We start from the raw sequence: 21,869 nt of genomic DNA, 5'->3' as shown, positions 1-21,869 counted from the left end.
CAAATAAATGAAGAGTTGAAGTCCGGATGCATTTCACTCAGTATCGCCATTTCTTGTTCACCAGGGACACAGGGAACCCAGTGTTAGTGCTAGAGAATCTCCGAGCATCAACAGGATATTTTCCTACGAAGATTCATTCTAGTGTTATGCTCATTCTGCCAGAGACTTCTGAAAACAAATCTGTGCTCAGAAAACATTAGTCAGTAATAAAAAACCAAGAGCAACCATCTATCCTGGAAGTACTTACATTGTTGCTTAGATTCTCTCTTACTCTGGTTTCTTTCAAGGCAAGGGTTATAAATCTCTTCATTGTTACTTTACTCTAAGAGAAAGGTTTTAGACTTTGATGTCTTTTTTTAATAATGGGTTTAAAGAATTATTATTCACACTGTATCTAAAGAAGATATTATAGCAATGTAGCTTAGCAGGTAATTTGTTTCTGAGTAAGACAAATCATGGATTGTTTCCTAGTGAGAAACATGGATTCAAACTCATTATTGTTGGAACAATATATTATATGGGAGGCTGCTGTCCAAATGAGTTGTAAATTCAGTGTATTTATGCCTGTGTCAAGTGACTGACCAATTCAAGGTGAAGTTCAGACAGCAGATTTTGTTTAACATAATTTTGATAATCCTATTATCATTTTATTATGCAAAAGCATTTACAAATACCAGAACTATGAGCCTTGACATGCTGTTAGGCAACGTGGTAGAAGGTATAGCAGAGCTGTTTGTGTTTTGTTAGTGTAATTGACCCTGCTTTGAGCAGGAGGTTGGTCTGGAGACCTCCCGAGGTCTCTTATGATCCTCTCTGGGATCATAAGGTGAGTCTGTGGGCAGGCCATGGTTTCCCAGATGGAGCAAGAAAAAATTGCCCACAACTCATAAGCATTCTGGAGCTGGCAGCAGGGGCAGAGGGTGGGTCCTGACCCCAGCTCACAAAGGTCCCAGCCACAGCACAGGTGGAAGCCAGAACCAAGGCATGCTGAGCCATTGCTAACACCCTGTAAGGGTGTCAGGGGCTTTGCTCAGCCCTTAGAGCTGCTAAAAGTTGCTGGTTTTGAAATCAGGGCTGGAGGACAGGAAGGACACAGAGAAGAGATTTTTCTCCTTTAAACTTGATCTTTCTGCTTGAGGTGAGAAAGGTTGGATATGACTTAGGCATCCAGGTGTCTCATTGTCTCTTAATCCCAACCCTAAAACAGCCCTCTAATGGGCATCTCTGAAAAAAAATCCTTGTTGAAGAAAGGCCAAACTATACTGTGAGCAGCAGGATCCATGAATCCAAGTTTCCTGCATTTTTGGGCAGTAAACCCCAACAGCACCCACACCACAGTACTTCCAGGGGCCCTCACACTACACCTCAACCCTGCCTTCAGTAACTATGGTCCCCAAATAACCTCCTACCTTTCTCTAGTACAACCAGCTCCTGCCAGGGCTCCTCACCAAAGTCTTTCCAGTTTATGCCATGTACATGATGCCATTCCACCTGCCTCTTTTGTCTGGAGTTCTGTGATACTTCACAGATTTTTCATTTTTTTTCAGTGGCTGGTAAAATTAATTATTCTCCTAAGGCAATATTTCACCTGCCTATTTCTATTTGTAAGTGTCTTGGGGTGACTTTATGATGCTGTATCCTCTCGTATGGTCTTCAGGGATATATGCTTTCTTCCAGCTCATGAATCTGGATGAAAATTAAAAACCATACAGGAGAAATAACTGTCCTTTGTATGATTAGTGACCCTACATTTTTTTTCCCCAGAGGTTCACCATATTCACAGCAAGAATAACAATTCTTCACTAACAACTGTATCAGGTTCTCTCCTAGCTTGATTTTGATTAGTCTGTGAAAGATTACCATGTTTCATTTGCTTTTCCGTCCTCTGAAAACAGTTTGGTTGGTGAGAAAAGTGCAAAGAAACATTAGACAAGGAGTGTAATACTTCAGTGTTTGGTGAAGCTTCACGAAGGGAAACCTGCCTCAGGTGCTGTGGGGTGTGGTCTGCGGAAATTTTGATTTTTGATGTGTTATTTTCTAACATTAGACTAAAGAGGCAGGTTTTATCCTTCCCTTGCAAGCTGACTTGTACATTGTGGATGTACCAGTTACATCTCTGTCATTTATATTGAAATTAGTGGTTTTTAAGAAAGGCAGTTAATTTAGCTATTGAGGATTTCTCTGTGTGGGCTGTAAAGCAAATACAGGGGATGAAGTTCCAGATTTTTCTGTGGTCCAGCTCATGCACAGCTATTCGCAATGTCCTTTGGGAGCAGTGGGCAGACTGGTGAAACCTTAAATAGGAAATGGATAGTGAGTACAGATAGCATGAGAGTAGTGAACTAAAAAGGTGGCAGTGAAAGCATCCTTTTCTCCATTATTTAGGATCTTTTAAAACTAATTTTGTTTTCATCTCAGCATCTCATACGCTGTTTCAGATTTTGCTGTCCAAAATCCTGCTCAAAGGAAGGCCAGACCAGGTTGCTCAGGGTTTTAATCCAGTCTGGTCTTAAAATAAGGCCATGATGGAGAGGAACTGCACAAGTTTCTTTGGTGGCTGCTGTCAGGTCCCCCTAAAGTCATCTCTTCTGCAGGCTGAATGAGCCCTGCTCCCTCGGTTTCTCCTCAGAGTACGTGCTCCAGCCCAGACCATCTTTGTGGCCTCTGCTGAACTCCCCCAGCTGATCAGCACAGCCAAACTTAATTAGTACATGTTGTTAAGAAAAGGGTCATTGTAGAAGCATACAGGAATTGACTGTAAGTCCATTTACTTAATACCTCTGTGTTCATTTAGAGATTTCAAGAATTTTAAAATCCATGGTAACTACAACATTTCTTCTTGTCATACGGGAAAAGACAAAGGTTTTATTTTTCTTGAAGGAAAATTTAGGTGATTGAATAATATCTTCATTGAATATAGACTTTAAAAGACTACACAAGCAGCATTTAGGAAAAGCACTATTTTTTTACAACAAAAACATGTATTATATTCATTATCTTAGGATTGAGTATAGATTTCAAATAGTTATAAATATTCAGTGCATTAAAACCTAAAATTCATCCAACCGATGTTTCACAAAATAATAAAGTACAATAGATTGCAAAACCTAAAACAAGGACAGAGTCTTCTCCCAAAGACTGAAAAAGGTGGAAAACAGGGACCTAGTTGTTGGCAGTGTGTCAGTAGAGAGACAATGGATGCTTGTTCTATTATTTATATGAGCTCTCTGCTTGGCAGATGCCACTGCAATAATCCTTTATTTCAAGTATAGAAAAAATAGAATTTGCTTTCCTTTATAATCACACAATGCAAAATATTAATGAAAATGTTGGATTTCCTGTAGCTGAGAAGAAAATATTGTCCTAGTCTGCTTTCAGTCAGCAAGAAGCTCTAATCATTCCAGTCACATAAAACTAGACAGAATTTTTAAAAAAAACCCACATCTTTTTAGCCTCTGAGACAGAAGAGAAAGGAATGTGAAAAGGTTTATATACAGTTTAAAATGGTAAGTCTTACTTTTTACCTCTTTTATAAGGTATATACATTATTATGTTGTATCCATCTTCTGTACATGCACCTTGCAACCAAACAAAAGTTTGGCATTCTTTAGGACAAAAAAACCACGTTCTTATAAATTGTAACATGTAGGGGCTGGAGCTGCCTGTGCACCCCTCTTTTTCCAGTGCTGTAGCCTTAGATCCATCCTCTGTAATATGGGTTAAAATTATAGAATCTAGAATAGAATCACAGAATGACCTGCCTGTTCCAATGCATCACCACTCCCACAGTAAAGATTTTTTCCTACTATCTATTTTAAACTTGCCCTCTTTCAGTTTGAAGTCATTCCCCCTTGTCCTGTCACCACATGCTCTTGTAAGAAGTCCCTCTCCATCTTTCCCTTCGGGTACTGGAAGCAAGTTTCTATAGGCCCTTCTCATTTATTTTTCTATTTGTGAATGTTTCTTTTATTCAAGTCTTGTTTAAAGAAAGTCCTTAAATGTTTACTTAAATCAATATTTAATAAACCTTTAGGTTGAGTTGACTCCTTTTCCCCACATGTGTAGTTCCCAGAGATAAAATCAGAGAAAAAAAGACAAGGTCAGGTGGCTCTTGTTCCTCTTGCATTTACCCTATACGAAAGCTCACCATGAAGTAAGTTATGAGCATAATTTATTCATGTGAACCACAAACTTCAGCTCAGGACAGCTGCCCCAAATGAAATGATTTCTCTTTGCCCTCTAGCACATACCCTGGCTTTTGCTGGCCATTTTAGTCCTTTCCCACTGAAGAATTTTCACCTTAGATTGAGGTTTTTAGAGCAAGTGTGCTAATTCCAGTCTCCTGAACAAATGTCTACAAAATTAATTGCATCTTACTTGCCAAATTTCCCTGACAATTTCAGCTGAATATGGTCAGGACAGATGACTTTCTCTGTAATATCTCAGTGAGGAAACCATTGGGGACAGTGAGAGAAAAGCAGAGTCAAAATGTGTATTTCAGAACACACAGATCTCATTTCTGCTGCTTTAATTAGACTGTGCTTGCATGTCAAGTGAAAACTGAAATAACAACTTGGAGGCATTTAACCAGTAGGTGGAAGCCTCCAACCCAAATGCCTTATGGATCAGCAGCCACAAGTGCTCTGTGCATTTTCCCTACTGGTGCCAGCACCAGAACCAGCACCATCTCCCCGTCAGGTTTAACATGTTGGTCTGACTGCTCTTGAAGAAATTATCACTGAAGGTTCCGGCCCTGGTAGGAAGCACAAGCCAAAATGCACCCCAGCCTGACCTCACCTCCTGCCCCACCTTTGCAGGACACTGGAAGAAAATGGTTCACACTCCCACCATGAACAGCTGTGCACAACCACCCCATGAACTTAATCCGCAGAAGACCTGTTCTACATCATGCTTTAAAATTATTTTATTCAGAGATCCCTTAATCAGGCAGTATTGGAGGAGAATATATTTTTTAAGACAATGGGTTAAATAAGACAACCCTACAGAGATGATCATGCAAATTTAACCATGCATTAAAAATCAACCCATTTATTTGCATAAGGAGGGCAACTACCCGCCTCTGATCAGGGTGGCCGTGCGTCCTTTCCACAGAAGGAGCTGGCAGAGCCATGCAGCAGAGGCAGGACACAAGGGTCAGTCCCATGTAGCTTCCTGCCTGTGCTCTCCTGAGCCAAAACACTCTCTTTAAAATGCAACCTAACTTAACAAAAGCATGTTAGCAATGCATGTGAATCCAATGTGAACTATGAGGTACTTCCACACAAAATGGCAACAGCAATCATTGGGTATGCATTGATTTTTTTCTGCTCCAGCTCAGGCTCATAAGGTGCCCAGCACCGACTGTGTCCCCCGCAGTGGTGGGGAAGCAACACAGTCTGTGCTGGCAGTGCATCAGACCTGCTTTTTGGGGACACCACTGTGGGTTTGGGGAAGACCAATCTCAGCTTTATATAGCCAGGCACTGATTTTCCTGGAGCCAGTGTTGTGGATGTCACCCTGAATTTCCTTGAGTAGAAGCAGTCACTGAGCATTAGTAGCTGGCACAAGGTTAAACTCTGCTAGTTCAGGTAAAAAATTAATCTCCTTTTCTTTGATCCTGTTGAAACCCCTTTTTGGTGCATCATGAGATGAGGTATTTTACTGTACGATACCTGAGTCTTTTTGAAGCCTCCTCCCCCACAAATTTGTCCCAGTGCTTTCCCTCACCAGGGAAAGGTGCAGATGGCCAAGCACCTGTGTAAGGGCAGAGCGAGCACCAGGCATGTGAACCCCAGAGCATGAGCAAATGGTGAAAGCTCCAGAGCAAGGCCCAGGACAGGTACTCTGCTCTTGGATGCACAGCCCAACCTGCTGCATCCAGTCAACAGCAGGCAGGAGGGAGGATTTTCTATCACATGGAAGTGTCTCTGGGTTTCTTCCTCCCAGATCACCTGGAATGATATTTGTCATCACATGGGAGACGAATTGATACTCCTGAGGCTATCTATGTTCAGAGGAGCTGGCAATACTGCACTTAAAGTGTTTTTAAGCTTGTTAGCAGATGAGCAGGGTGGCACTTCCAGCCCCATTTCACAGGTGACATGGATTATAAATAGTTTAAGAGGAGAACCAGCAAGTCTTTTTCTCTTTTTTTTTGATTTTCAGTGACAGATAATCTGGAAGTCCTTACTGGCACCTGATTTCAACTCAAATAGTGGTGGTTTAGGAAGGAAAATTCTTTTTAAAACTGCTGTAATTGAAGTATAGGGTTAGCAATGCCTTGAACTGCCAGTGAGCCTTGGCACCTGATGTAGTCTTTTTGTGTTCAGACCTCTTTATTCCTCTGTCAGCAGTTCATCCCCTCTTGCATAGCCCCAAGCACACAAATACATCTAGGCTAATGGAAGAGTGAGGTTAATATAAAGAGGAACCTTATTACCTCTAGGTTGTTTTTCTTTCAAAGCTCTCACTTACCATGTCAGGATGTTCCTGTTCTCTCCCATTTTTCTTTTATTTCTCATCCCTTTGGAAAGATTAATTTCTACTTAGGAATTATCTCTGGGGACATATGGAACATGCATCTTGCCTTTTGGCTGACTGACACATTAGATCTGATTAGTCACTTGCCCTTTAGCTGGGAATAAATAGCAGACAATGTCAGAGTGGGACTATAGACGGGTGTGGAGTAACACCAAATAGTAGTTAGTAAGTGCCCTTCTTCTAAGCAATATTTAACTACATTTAAGACAGCATAGAAACTTTTCAAGAAAGCACAGAGTTCAGTTACTGGATATATATATGTCACAAAAGCAAAACCTCATATTTGATAGTTGAATAATTTTCTTTCTTTAGTAGAGTCTCTTTCAGGCATTGCCAGTATTATTTTTGTTATAATTATCATAAATACTATGTAGTTTTTAGACTGGAGTGTGAATATAGGGATTGAGATGAGTTTGGATATGTTACATGTTTTTATAAAAAAAGAATCCAAATTCATGATCCTGTTCCATGAACCTCAACTGTCAGGTAGGAACATCACAGACAAAGAAAGTTCAATATAGAAAAGGTATATTTTTCACTTCTTCCTAGAAGTAGCTCAGTTTATGCATAATTGCGCTGCACTATTTTCATTTGCTCCATTAATAAAGCACAAATACAGAGAAAATGGAGCAGGTAATACTGGTAAAGTGGTAGTAGCAGCACCCTTAGCAAGTTTCTGAAGCTGCGCTGTCGGCGCTCAAGCCCACGGCAAGGCTAATCTGATGTGAGCGCACGCTGCAGCAAGCGGTGCCCCTCCTGCACTGCACTCCTCTCCCCAGGGTGCAGATCACTCCTGCCATGGAACAGCAATAATTGGCTCCTAGTCTGCATTATCAAGCAAGGGATGACAGACACAGAAAGATTCTGATCATTCAACTGGTTGCTGGCTCTCTGCCCAAATCGCCTTTTTCTCACACGCACGCAGAGATCCAGTAAACAGTACAGAGTTTGGAATTATTGGTATTACTTGGTATTTGTTTGCATTCAGACACATACTCAAGCTCCCCTCTGCATGTGGCCTGTGTTCCAAGAGTTTGCTCTTCCCTGCCTCATAAAAGAATGTTCTGGTTGCCATTGTTGTTGTGTACATTCTGAATTGTATCCTGGGCTGTTGCATAAACAACATCTCTGAAGTCCCAGTCCGCTGCTAATAAAAATTTTCTTTCCCAGTGTCTGCAAAGAGCCCTCTCTTCCACCCTGACAGCTTGGGGAATAGAATTGTTGTACCTTCTGTGCCTTAGGTGTGGCTTTTTCTTTCATGTTGAGCCAGGGAAGCTCAACACATGAAATTCCCACAATGAAACACATATGCAAAACGTGTCTGTCAGCTGCATTGGCCCCAAAGCTGGCTGTGGGATGCCCTGCCATTTCAGCTGCCAGAGGAAGCCACCATATCCAGTCCTTCTAAAGAAATCTTTAGAATTGATTTTGGAGATGGTTTGGTCCAATCTGACTTGCATAACTGAATACACCTGTGCGGAAAATGCAGAAATGAGTGTAGTGATCATAGTTTCATGCATATTCATCACAACAGAGCCTTAATAAATACTTTAATTCATATTTTTAAATGAGACTTAAAGCTTCAGCTCCCTTGCCTTTCTGTGCTGGAGCAATGTATTTGTTTTTATTTTACTCTGCACTTAGCATGGTCACTGGTCTTGTCAGCAGATATAGAAATGCTAATGTGGAACTATGGCATGAAGTTCTGCTGTATTTTATGAAGTACTGAAAATCCCAAAATAGTTTCAATGGGGCACATGGTAGGGACTGCAACCAAAACTTCACACTGGTAATGTGATGCTGGGACTGTGGCCAAAATACTGTCACTGCCAGGTGAGGCAAGGCTCCAGCTTTACTCCTGCCTCTGAAAGTCCAAGATGAAAAAGGCAACACAGCTCTCCTTCCTCAGGCAGAGGAAGAGAGTGTCTGAAAGCCCTAGGAGCATCAGGTGAGCATAGCTTTGCATTTCAGGACATACACATTGGTGAAAATAAAGCTTTCCTAAATGTACAGGAAGCAAAGCAGATCCCAGAGAAGCTTTACTCTTGTTCGTGCTCTGACAGTTTGAAGACGGGTTTTACCCTGAGGTAAAACTGTATAGGAAAATTTAGTATTAGATGTGTTACTTTGATTCTTCTTCCTTTTTGGGGTAACTGGCCCAGTAGTGAGGAAAAATGTAATGTATTTTGACTTTCATTTTCTGTCTTTTCTGATATTTTATAAGCAAGCTAGGCATGATCCATTAGAGAGGGCACACTGCTGGCTGAGAAACTGCACTGATAAAGTAGCTTTCAACACCTTACTGTTGAACTGAGAGGCTATTTCAAGGACTTCACAGGGATCTACACTGAGCCCATTAATGTTAATTAGAGAAAGGCTAAAGAACATGCATGAAGGGTGTGTATGAGTCTAGACAGATACTGGACGAACTTTGGCTGAAAGAAATCAGACTTCAAATACTACACTTGCAAATACTGAAAGGTTTTGAAATCTCTGAGATAAAACTGATGTTGTGAAGTGCTGCACTTGGAAAAGAGGGATTAAATGAGCAATTGGAAAGTAAAACTATCACTGCTAACATGAGAGCTCTGTAAGAGAAAAATAAATCACTTGGCATTGTATTTCTACCTGATCATGAGGGAAAAAAATGACAAGTTCTGTGGTACATTAACAGGTCTTCTAGCTGTGGGTCACTAATGGGAATTAATTATTCTTCAGACAAAACTTTTGAGGCCTCAAATATAGAAACTCTATGTGCAGCTATAGACATATGTCAAAGATGTCCTTCATTTAACCTCCGTGCCAGTGATTTTTATTACCAACCCAGCCATTTTGGTGTAGGAATTTTCTTTTGCTATGCCCAAAACAATCACTGCAAATTATTCTATAAATTTAGAAGAGTGCACAAAGAAGAACACAGAAAGAAAGCAGAATGGGACTTTTGATTAGATTAGTTATTCATAAAGATATACATATGCATATATAAATAAGTTTACTACATTATTTATTGTTGTGTTTTTTATGTTCACAGGGCTACAGCTACTCATAGGGGCCAAGTTATATTCAAGGATGCCTTAGCACAACAGCTGTGTGAACAGGGAGGTAAGAATCACTGTAATTCTAAAAATATCTGTCAAATGTGGTTTTCCGTTGTACCAGCATGTCAGCGTTACTCTTCGTGAAAGCTATTCTGTAGAACACCTCATACCAGGATCTTATTTACATTCTTGAAACTGAGTTTCTTTGGCTTCATACTTCCCATTAGCTATCCAGGAATCCCACTTTTCCTCTCTGCTAAGTGTTGGGGAATATACAAACTTGAAGTAGCATTACGCACATGCCTGAAATCAGCCTGTAATAGCCAACATTTCTTTTCTGTCAGAACCACAAGCTGAGTTTTAGCCCTCACTGTATTAACTTTGAGCAATATGCCTGCAGCAAAAGCTTTGTTTACTATCCAGCTCACACATGTCCTTGTGAAAATTCTGCCTTCCCATTTTGTGAAAGTAGGCCATTGAATCTTTGCCCATCACATACAACATTTGATCATTTTTATAGCTAAACAAAATGTTTGACTTACACAAACTTTAAAAATCTAATTGTTTTCACAGCTTATCCTTTCAATGAATAACCTAAAAAATAAATGTTCTGTTGTCATCTGTTGTCTACAAGGAGTACTTTGCTTTGAACCTGCTTCATTAAAACAGTGAGAAGGAGAGAAGGTATCCATCATTTTTGGTACAGGAGAGAAAGGAATTTCCAGTTACATCAGCAAAATTCCAGTGAAATTTCCATGTGAAAAGAAACAATGAAACATGGGCCAAATGATTTAAAATAAAGATTTTAAAATTGGAAATGTGTTGTCATATTAACACAAAAGAGAAAATCATGTAAAACACATCTCTTGGGGGCATTTGAGCTATAAGGTTTTTTTTTTTCCTGCGAGTTTGGGAATACGGCTTTAGCTATAAAAAGCTGTTGAACATTATATCAGGAGCATAAATTGAGTTAGTCATATAAGGTATCAACAGTAGCTCTGTGATAATGAGGCAAAAACCACTTCAATTTTCAATATTCAACTTTTCACTTTTGTTATAGTTCAATGGAAGTAGGAAGAGGGATTAAAAGAGGTGACAAAATGTTATCTATCAAGCTAGGATGTTGGTTATACTTTGAAGGAATTAGAAATATGTAACACAGGTGCTGGCAATGAGAAGGGACTGTTATGGTGATCTGCATGGAAGGTGATTGGGCCAGGCATGTTTTTGCTGTGGGGAGGGAAAAACATCTGGGAAATTAACAGGAGATAATTGTACACCCATAATGTGGGTGTGAAAGAGTAGTGTTTCAGTGACTGGTGTACAGGGACCTGGAACAGAACTGTTGGCAGGATCGCCATTTGGGATGTGCTAAGGAGGATGGAGAGGATATCTCACCCGGGCTGCTTGCTGGATGGACATGAGTCAAGAATGGAAAAATGAATATGCAGAGTAATCAGCATGAAGTGACAAAAAACCTCATAAACAGATTAAATGCTCCAAGGCATAGATGCAGAGTGAGCACACCACAGCCAAAGACAGGAGTGGCCAGAACAGGTAAAGAAGGGAGAGGGAAGTAAGAGACATATTGATGGCAGTGACAAAGAGCTGGCAGTGACCAGGATGGTGAAAGCTGTGCACAAGCATAGCTTCCCACGAATGGAAATACATGACTGTCAGTGTCAGAACTGGCAGCATGGTCAAGGAGAATATGGGCAAAGCAACAAGATTTCTCCCTGCTAGAAGAAAGTACCTTGGTAAGCAGAGACAAGTGGGTAGATATCCATCCATACAGACTTGACAGTCCTTCTTCAGACATGCTGTTCCCTGAGATTTTAGTAGGAGAGCTGACAAAAGAAACTTTTATTCTTCCACCCTTCTGCTTTACAGTTCTGCAATTTTGGAGCATAATCTAACCTGGGATCAACATTTTAGCAACACTTAATGTCGGTTAGAACAGTAAGCCCTTATGTTACTGTGTGCTGTCCCTGAGTTCACAGGAACTCTGCAGAACAAGGAGAAAATAGAATTTGGGTATTGATTGTGTGCAGGGTATAAAGGATGCTGAGATATCCCATTGGCTGCTCAGCTGTGACAATCCCTTTGCTGCCTCCTCCTCCCATCCAGCCACTGATAGCCACATCTTGCACCAGCTTCCTGAATGGGCCTTCAGCTTCCCCACCTTGTCACAGTCTCCCACATCCTTATAACTTGAGTGTTTCCCATTATTTTTCCCATCAATACTCTTTGCTTTATACACAGTCACTTCAGAGACTTTCTGGATTTATCATCCTCGAAATATGCGCTGTCACTGCAGTACCTCTGCAAACATTAGATTTGCTTAGGCAAGGATCACCCAGAGGTGCTGTTCTGTGAGCAGTGGACAGTGTATGACAACTGTAGCAGTGATCAGATTTCCCTGCAATATTGATGTGCAAGCTTCTCAGTCGTTCTCTTGGTTCTTCTCCCACATTTTTATCCTCATCATGGCTTCTCTCCCCTTAGTTTCCTAGCTCAGACACAGTTTGCTTGACTTGGATATTCAACCACTGCATTGCCCACTATCCTTCCTCACATCTCTTCCAGCACCAGGCTCTCCTCTGCCTTTTGTTCTTATTTCTTCAGCACACAGTGTGCATTGCATTACTCTCTAACCACTGCATACTATTATCATTCTTATACAATTAGAATTAATTTTCCTATTCAAAGAAAAGAGGCCTTCTTTGAAGTAGACCTTACTTCATTTATTCAATTTTCATCAACACCCCTAATATAAACAAAGGATTCTTTCAGGAAGAATTAGTGAATTTATTTAGATGCAAATATCATATTAATATATATGCAAAACAGCAAAGTAGATTGACATAAATGAGGCTTTATAGTGTTTCCAGCCCTAAACATTACTATACTGAAATAGTGCACTGAATGATGTGACATATTAAGTAAAGAAAAATAAAACCACAGGGCAACTTCATAGATTTATTATGGGACATCTTCTTAATAAGTATGTTCACTGCAGGTGATATTAGACTTCATAATGTCTAGTAAAGAGGATATACATGAAGATGTGAAAGTAGCAAGGAATCTCAAAAATCATGTTCCCTGTGGCTGTCCACCCTCAGATGTACATTAATAAATCCTAATCCTAATAGAGTTAATGGAATTTGTGCAGTGAAAGGAAAGTGGGTTTTTGTATTTTGAAGAGAATTAGAGGATGATAAAGGGTAGTGTTAACGGATGGCAATGCCATATGTATAATGTAAATGGAGTAAGAAATGATGCCATAGGGAAAGACACCAAAGAAAGTATAATAATTACTTAAAAAGCTCTGTGTTCAGAATATAATACATATTTTAGGAAGCTAGGGAGATGTTTGAGAGCTAATGTAAGCTTTAAATTTTATGAGAATTATATTGAAGAAAGGATACAAAAAAATTATCATAGAAAATGTTAATCCAGCACTAATAGGAAAAAACCCAAACAAACATAAAAGAAGCTAGAAAAGATGGATGTCTTATCAATGCTTCTAAGGACAAATAAGGATCATAATAACTGATTTGATTATATTCTTGCCAGTAAAAATGCATTTAATAAACCATATATTTAACTCATTGATATAATAGTAAAATAAATGGAAAATAAGGTAAATTTAGTATTGTGCATGTTGATTCATATGTATTCCTGGCTTGAGTAGAACAAAAATCATACATTAACAAACAGTGGCAAATTAAAATTGAGTTGACAGGACATCAGATCTGGCTGCACTGCATAGTAGAACTCAGAAGAGCTTTGGTTTGCATGAAAATAAAAATGTTGCTGGGAGGAACAGTTCGTGGGGCACCATCCTGCCTGCCTTTGCCACACCAAGTAGGGTGATATCAGGTAAGGAGGCCTTTTCCTTGGTACACTGTAACTTGGACCAGTAGAACCATTCTTTGGAAAAAGGACCATACTGGGAGACTTGTGTGTAGTTTAGTTCTGACTGATTAGCAGAGAATCCCAGAACAGTAAAACCTAAGAGATGGAAAAGATGAAGGAAGCTGTTTCCTCTTAGTGCAATATCATTCCCTTCTGCTTAATTCCCAGAATTTTATGCAATCTCATGCTCAATGCCATGAATTGTAGGACTGGGTTTCTTTTCTTAAGAGACCTCTCTACAGTCTGACAGACATCTCCATACTGAAAGCAAATCCTGAGAACTGGCCCAGACTCTCTTTTATTTGAGAATTTTTGCCCAAATGTTTGTGCAAGACCATTCAGGTGTGTTTTGCACCTTGTAAAATTTAGGAACACTGAAAAAGAAACACAAAACAGATTTCAGGCTCTCAGGTTTGTATTTTACAAGCTCTCAGAGCAGTATTTTACAGAGCAGAGGACTGGAGAATAGAGCTGGTGTGAAGTTCCTCAGTTTATGTGTCAGCAAGAATAACACAACCCTGGGGCAACTCACTGACTCTCCCTAGGGGATGCTCAGCCTCTATCATTCAATAGCAACTTTGTTTACCAGCAGAAAGTATTGGAGGGAGTCTAAATAAAAGCATTAATTTCCTTTTTTATCTTCATCTGGCTGCTAATGACAAGGAGATTAGACTTCATAATCTGCAAAGGAGAGGATACCTCCCTCCACACCTCATTTGTCATGAATTGATGAGCAATAGCTGATGGCCCCTGGCTGTAGAACTCTAAGCACAGCGTTTGTCTGGGAGCATGTGGTCATTTCTGTTACTGTAATTCACTTTCTGTTTATATTAAAAAACGGACAAAGTTCAGGGTTCTGAGAAAAAAAAGAAGGTATATGTTTTAGTGAGTTTTAAGAGTATTTTCATATGCTGCATTTTCTGCCTATCCCTATATACTGTCTTGACCCCAGAGCTCTATGGAATATGGGTGTCAATAGTACAAATAGATTTTTCTGGGACGTGTTTATTTTATTTTGCCTTATGCTTGCTCTTTTTATCTGAATGGAGACTAGTGTTACTTAACAGTTAACTATCACCATCTTTAATGATTTTGGTTCTTATTTTTTCATGACAACAAGACCGCCACCAAATTGGTTTTTTCCTCCTCACATTCAAATTTCTGGAAGATGACATTCCCTTCCCACTTCTTTTATATTTCCCTCCCTTCCCATTTAATAAAAAAGGGGCATATTTAAATTGGCTTAACCTTTCAGTAGCCTTACTTCATCCACAGAAAAATTTAACTTTTTACTCCAAAAGATGCCTTCATTCTCCCTCATTCTGTTGACACAGAACCCCACAATGTCTCCATTGATTTTTGAATTCCCCATTAGCTTCCTCAAGATTCTCACGCTTCCAGTTTGGCTGTGGCCTTTCTCTCTCTGAATCACTTCATATTGCATACTTTCTTCTCTGCTTTTCCTTACCAAAGGGATTGCCTTGTCTCACAAGGCGAGCTCTGTACATTTCCTTACATTTTCTCATACTGTATTTGCTCATGCCTCTTAGATTGTGACCTCAGTTGAGCTCTGGTTCCATTCTTTGCTCACTACAATTCATCTCTTGTAAAGCTGCGTATACACCCAGGGTGCTAGTTAAAAATCAAATAATAAATTCATCTACTTTACTTTTTTAAAAAGTATGTCATTCTCATTCAAGCTAAGATGCATTTTGGAGCCACACAAATACTGGTTCTAAATTTAAAACCATCCAACCATGTGCCTAAGGAACATCTAAGAAAGTGAATAATGGTTTAAAATATGAACTGAGATGGTCTTTCTTTTTCCCTTTCAGCCTGAAGTATTGTATAATTCCTTTTAAATTATAAATTTATATCTTTACACTCTATAGCTACTCTGCACTGTATCATTTCTTTTAGCTTTGTCATATTGTACAAAAAAACTCCATTTGAAATTAGCCACAGTGTATGGCTTATGGAAAAATCCATGTTACCTAAAAGTTTGTAGTTCTACAAATTGATTAGCAAGGCAGATCTGAAAATATTTTAAAACAATCACAGTTAGTTTTGTGTTATGTTCTGAATTTCTACTATTTCTGGGCCTTAAATACAACACTTGAAGATCAACACAGTGCTGTTTTGCAATGAAATAAAAAATGTAATATAGAAATTGTTCACAGAGAGATTAAAGTCTATGTTTATCACTCATTAAATGGTTCCTTCACTGTCTTTTGTCATATTCAGCTCAGGAATTTGAATTACAATCAGAATACCACAGGCAAAAATACTTGGGCTTCTTAGATCCTGTAAAGATTTAGGAAACGTAACCTCTCCCTGCCATAAAGTCTGTTTTTGTAACAACAACAACTTTGTCTAGCCTTAAGTGTTTGCTTAGTTCCACCTCTAGATTTTTTGATGATTGATCAGTAGCATAAATATGTACCTGCATGATTTCCTTCTTTTCATTCTATTGCTAAGCAGTTTTGTTTTGCAATGTACTATGCATGTAGTGGAAGAGCTGATTCAGGAAAAAATCTCAGATCCCAATTCTGTATAGTTTAATCACATAAACATCAAGTTTTATTAAATAATGGTGAAGTCGAAAGAGTTTGCAAATGTAAAGATGCCAAGTTTGTGCTATACCTGTGCCTTTTTGCTGAATGCTGAAATTTTGCATAATAATTTCAGAAAGTGTCATCAATGATTGTGTGTATCCTTGGCTGGAGCCCTTTCCACAGAAAGCATCTTCCAAAGAGCCATGACAAGCAACCTGGAATGAATGATACTGCAGTCCTTCGTTTTCATCTGGAGGTCTGAACTGCTCTCCTTGGAGCAGGGGGTCTCCTTCAGTTGAGTTACTTTCAAAGGCCAATGAAATTTGCTTGGGCAACTGATGAGTGTGCCCATGATGTGCCCTGACATGACCACGCTCCTCGTAGGTGGCTCTCAGCCACCCCTGTGTTCACAGCAGATCACCCCTCAGTACTGCTCTGGAACTACTGAAAAGGGGTTATGCAGAACATCAGAAAGAGAGATTTTATTTTGAACCTAGCCTGTTACAACATCAGGATCATTACAAATCCCATGCCATAATGTGCTTCTTTTCCTGCTGTCAAAATCCAGAACAGTTTGTGTTGTTCAACCTGGGAAATAATTCAGTTAATCCAGTTCAGTCCATTTCTTCAGTACAAATAATTTTAAAAAGGTTTCTGGTGAAATTTACACATTCCCATGGAGAAAAACAACACCTGGGGCTGCAATGGACAAGTTCAGTCTTTTCCACTGTAGGATTCACCAGTGCAATCCAGCACTATACTGGAGGTAGTGCCAAGCTTAACATACAATAGTTGTATTTCTCCAGATTTTGTACCATCGTGATGAGAGGTCTTGGCCATTGCTAGAGTCATTATTGGCATTTCTGCTAGGGAAGAAAAAGCAGCACGGGTGAATTTTTTGTATAAAAAATGGAGTGAGTTAGCCACAAAAAAGAAAAAAGATTTCAGATTTCTGAAACAACAACAGACTCTTAAGTAGGTCTTTTCTCTCAGCTGCAGTAAAGTTTTCAGTGGTAGTTTTCAGTGTTGTGTGTGCATATATATATATATGTATGTGTGTGTACACACACACGTATGCACACACACACGTATATATGTACATAAGGTTAGTAGAGATATGTATGTATATACATGTATGTATATACTTATCAGGTTAGTGGATGGTATAAAACATGTCAGTCTTCTAATTTTTAAGTCAGTTAAGTCAAAGTTTTCTGTCTAAAGTAAATCCAGATTGCTTGCCATCATTTTCTGGTCTGCTGATACCTCAGTTGTTGACTGCTCAGTCTTCATCACCTACTTCCCATGAAATGTTGCAATTTCATTACAGATTGTCATGCCTCCTTGCAAACCCAGTGTTTAAGGAGTAAGCAGGAAGAGAAAAACAAAATTCTTGAGATTTGTGTTGGACTTTCTATTCAGATGACTATGTGTGAGAGCTCTACGCAGATTGCTGCATTCATTTTCATGTTTATTTTTAATCTATTTTTAGTTTGTCAGATGTTATGACAGAAATTGCAGTACTTCAGTATTTTATTGCAAATATGCTGAAGAAATCAGGAGTACTGATAAAATTTAGGTCAGTGCCCATTGAAAAACACAGAATCATCAAATGAATCCTGGCTTCAAATAATCTCTCTTTTTTTTGGGATGTTTTTTTTTACCGAAGCCCAAAATACAGCTGGAAATATAGATCCATGGCTGAGGTACTGATAGACAAATAGGTAGCTGCTTCCCAGGATTTTGGTTATATGCACCCACTTGGCTTCCATGAAAGAGATGTAACTTACTTTGGATTTAAGGTCGAGCAAGGCTATGGGTGTAGCTGCCACGGAGTATCTAACACACTGTGCAGCCAGTCTCTAGACTTCTCCATATATTTTTATGTCACTGTGCCCTTTCAGATCCATTTTGGTTCCATTTGTGTAATGCTACACCAAGACTCCTCTCAAATTTTTGGTAGAAGATTACTTAATAAAATTGTGCCATTTCACACACATGCTCCTCATGCAGTATGTCTTTACAACATTTTGCTGTTTCTTGGGAGACAGAGACCTATTGGGGAATTGATCAGCATTGCCTGCAAAAACACGCTTTGATAGAAGTGTTTGATACAGTGATTTACAGAGTCAATCTGTTACTTGTTGCCCTAGGAGTATTTGGATTATTTCCCCCAATAATATGCCCAGTAAAATGTTCAGTGCAGTATAAACAATCAAAGTGTGGCATTTTTTGCCACCCCAAGACTATTTCTCTTGTTCAGCCTAATTCCCACTCTCTTTGTTAATCCTTGAACCCCAAGCCAAATTATTTTTAATAATATCTCATAATTCTAGACTAGAAGTGATCTTTTTACCTTGCTGTAAAACTAGTACTGACTTTCATTTATTTTGATGCTTATTTTAATCAAGAGAATAATTATTTTAGTTTTCCTATTATATTTTTGTAACTTTTGGGGTCTATCATGTTTTTCACAATTAAGCTATCGGGATAACTGACTTAAGAGAATATGTACTGTACAATTTGTTTTAAGCTGAATCGATTTTTAATGCTGCAATTGAGCCCTGATCATAGCAGATATTCATGCATGTGTCTTTGTTTTCCACAGCCCCAACAGAAGCTCCCTTACATCCTCACCTAGGTAGGTGATTTATCATTCTTACTACTTAAAATCAGAATCACTGATTTTATTATAATAAAAAACCTGTAAGGTCACACGAAACTAGGTCTGAGGAATTCAAATAAAAATGAGATTCGTATAAAATGAATTGAATTGTGTCTAATTCTGATTAGTTGTTTCTTCATTGTGATTTTTATTGCTCTTTATTGCCTTTGAATCCTTGCAGTGTGAGTATACCATGCTGCAGGGCTTTTTTTCCTAGTTATGCATTAGAGCATCTGTTTGCATGAGAACCAGGACTGGAGCACCCCTGCTATGAAAACAGGCTGGAAGAGTTGGGGTTGTTCTGCCTGGAGAAGGGAAGGTTTCAGAGAGACATTAAAGCTTAAAGGGGCTACAAGAAAGCTGGAGAGGAATTTTTTACAAGGGCTTGTGGTAATAGGACAAGGGGAAATAAAGGGTTTCAAACTGAAAGAATGCAGGTTTAGATTAACTATCAGGAAGAAAATCTTTATTGTAAGGGTGGTGAGACACTGGAATAGGTTGCCAGAGAAGCTGTGGATGCCCCATCCGTGGAAGTGTTCAAGGTCAGGTTGGATGTGATTTTGAACAATCTGAGAGGTGTCACTGCCCATGCCAGAGGCATTAGAATTAGATGGTCTTCAAGGTCCCTTTCAACCCAAACCATTCTCTGATTCTATGACCCATAACCCTCAGTGTGGGACAGCACCTCACACCAGAGCAACATTACTGTGAGGAAGATTTTGTGCCAGTGCACCTCCAAGGTGGACCCCAGAGCAAGGCACTGCTGCTCCTGCTCTCCATCCCTGCACCCACCAACCCTTGTGCTGCAATTTGATTAGTCCAGGACAGATTCTGGCATTCTTGCTTAGTTTGAATAGCAAGTGACAGTTACTTCATTCATTTAGTGGAAGTATTTGTAGAGAAGGGTCTGTCTAATACAATCACAGGTGCCAAAGATTTGGGATTTTAAGTGAGTTTATTGGTCCTCATACATAAATGAGACAGTAAATCTAGGTGGAATATTGGAGTCCAAAGTTTGCAGAACAGTGGTGAGAAATACTTGCATAATGTAACTCACAGTTTATGTTCCTCAGATGAGTTGGCCTTTACTGCCAGGTCTGCCGATAGCAGCAGAGAAATTCCAATGAGCTCACGGATTTTTGCATATGAATTTTCAGAATGCATCCCCTGACTACAAGAGCTGTAGGACTCATTAGGACTTCTCATCCATTCTTGTTCCCATGTTTTCAAAATCTGGATTTGGAAGGATTTTTTTCTAAACATTCAGAAAACCAACAATTTGGAACAAAAGTTCTTAAAAGATTTATTATGTACTTGGTGACTTCATCTTTCCATAGCCATCACACTTTCATGATGGGGGCACTTCTTAATTTTTTGTGATACTATGATCCATAGCAAGCAAAAAACCCTGTAACTAAGAAACCACAGGTTTTATAACTAGAATAACCTAAAAAGCAGATTTTACAATGCATTACTTTAACCCTAGCTAAGGTAATATTTAGAAAGCATGGGATGATTGCACTGGATTATTTTTCATGTACTGTTTTATTTTCTTTGCAGCTGAAATGCACAGTGACAGCATTATCTTACGAGATGACTTTGACTCTTACCATCAGCAAGAATTGAATCCTACCATGTGGTGAGTTTCAGACTTCTGCGCTCCTCTACATGCATTTGAGCAAATGAAAACATTATATTTATTGAATGAAGTGGAGTATAAACTTAAGTGTGGGTTTGCTTCATTAGGACCTAAACATTTTGGTTTATTAATTAATTTATTAATGAGGGACTGAGAAATTCTAAGCCCATTGAAGTGGGTGACAAATTCTTGTTGATTTCAAATTTTTAACTAATCCAAAAATAGAAGGACTAGAGCTGAGCTCAGTGAATATTTATGAATGAGTATTCTGGTTTCCTGAAAACACAGCTTTTCATCAAAAAAAGGAGAAGAATTTCAATAATTAAACTTTATTGTTTCAATTTTTTTTTTAATTTTATGTTGTACCTGTTTTTGGTGAAGCTAACTATAGCAAAAATTCCTTCCAAACTGAAGTGTTTCCAAATGATTAAAAAAATCATGAGAACCCCCCCAAAACCCCCAACTGAATTAAATACCTCTGTCTAATTTTTATGAAAATGTTTAAGGTTGAATTTTTTTTCCCTTTTTTTTATGAAAGGCACACTTTTTCAAATCTTTTGTATTGTATAAGAAGGAAAACCTTTCCCTTCTAAGTTCTGTGTAGCAACTCCCAATTGCTAGGGTTTGGGAGTTTTGGGGATTCCTGAATAGGGTCACTCATATTATCACAGTCTATGTCTGAAACAGCCAGCACAAGATGTTATCATTCTTTAACCAGTAGGTGCTATAGAAGAATCTCAACACTCACATGCACAATAAGGCAAGTACAGCTTAGGACAGGTCAGGCAGCAGCTTTATGAACTATGACCATAGTGAGAGAGCTCTCAGACTTCATTTCTCCCTCTGCTTCCTCATTCTCTGCCAAGTGATTGCAGAGACCCGACCCATGCACTGGTTCAGAAAACAAGGGAAGAGCTGAGGAAAAATAATCACTTCAATGTTAATACAGTGAAATATCCATCCCTGGGATGGATGGACTCCTTAAGTCACTGCCACAGTCCTAAGTTGTCCAACAGTAAATAACAGGACAATATGGAGAGATGACTGTTGGTGGAGCCTACAGGAGCGACCCCCCGGTGCTGCCTTAGCTCAGAGGAGGGGAGTTGGAAACAGTTGCAGACTGTTAGCTTTTAGGCAAAAGGAGTGTTCTTTTAGCAAAGATAACTCTTAGACCTCTGAATCCTAAATATTAGTAATTTTAGCACCACACTGATCACAGAGGTAGAGGACCATTTCATATGATGTATGTGTACAATGTCACAGAAGAGGAAGTTACACATCTTTCTTTGTACAAAACTGATTCTATTCTGTATAGTGAGTGTATATATACAGTATGTAACACCCAGATAAATTACCATCTCTTGGTCTTGATACGAACTTTTGAAGGTTGTAGCCTCCTTTTTGTGTATAAGATTGTTTCTGAGTTTTCTATTTCTTCCAATCCTATTTCATAAATATAACTAACTTTGTTTTAATTCATACAAGGCACACAAATATTTTACTGGGTTAGTTTA

At 39.0% G+C, this 21,869-nt stretch overlaps 1 protein-coding gene across 2 annotated transcripts in view; it reads left to right on the top strand.

Annotated features, from left to right (window-relative positions):
* Positions 1-21,869, top strand: part of RELN (reelin) — a 274,888-nt gene that overhangs the window by 100,416 nt on the left and 152,603 nt on the right. For both annotated transcript variants that reach the window (XM_039570742.1, XM_039570743.1), the window contains exons 4-6: positions 9,572-9,642; positions 18,660-18,692; positions 20,277-20,355. In XM_039570742.1, coding sequence (XP_039426676.1) covers positions 9,572-9,642; positions 18,660-18,692; positions 20,277-20,355 — 183 coding nt within the window. The remainder of the gene's footprint in view (positions 1-9,571; positions 9,643-18,659; positions 18,693-20,276; positions 20,356-21,869) is intronic.

The sequence above is a fragment of the Corvus cornix genome, chromosome 1A, assembly GCF_000738735.6.
Source record: "Corvus cornix cornix isolate S_Up_H32 chromosome 1A, ASM73873v5, whole genome shotgun sequence".
In the NCBI taxonomy this organism is placed as follows: Eukaryota; Metazoa; Chordata; class Aves; order Passeriformes; family Corvidae; genus Corvus; species Corvus cornix.
Note: the sequence above shows the minus strand (reverse complement) of the source record. Positions and strands in the feature narration are given on the sequence as shown.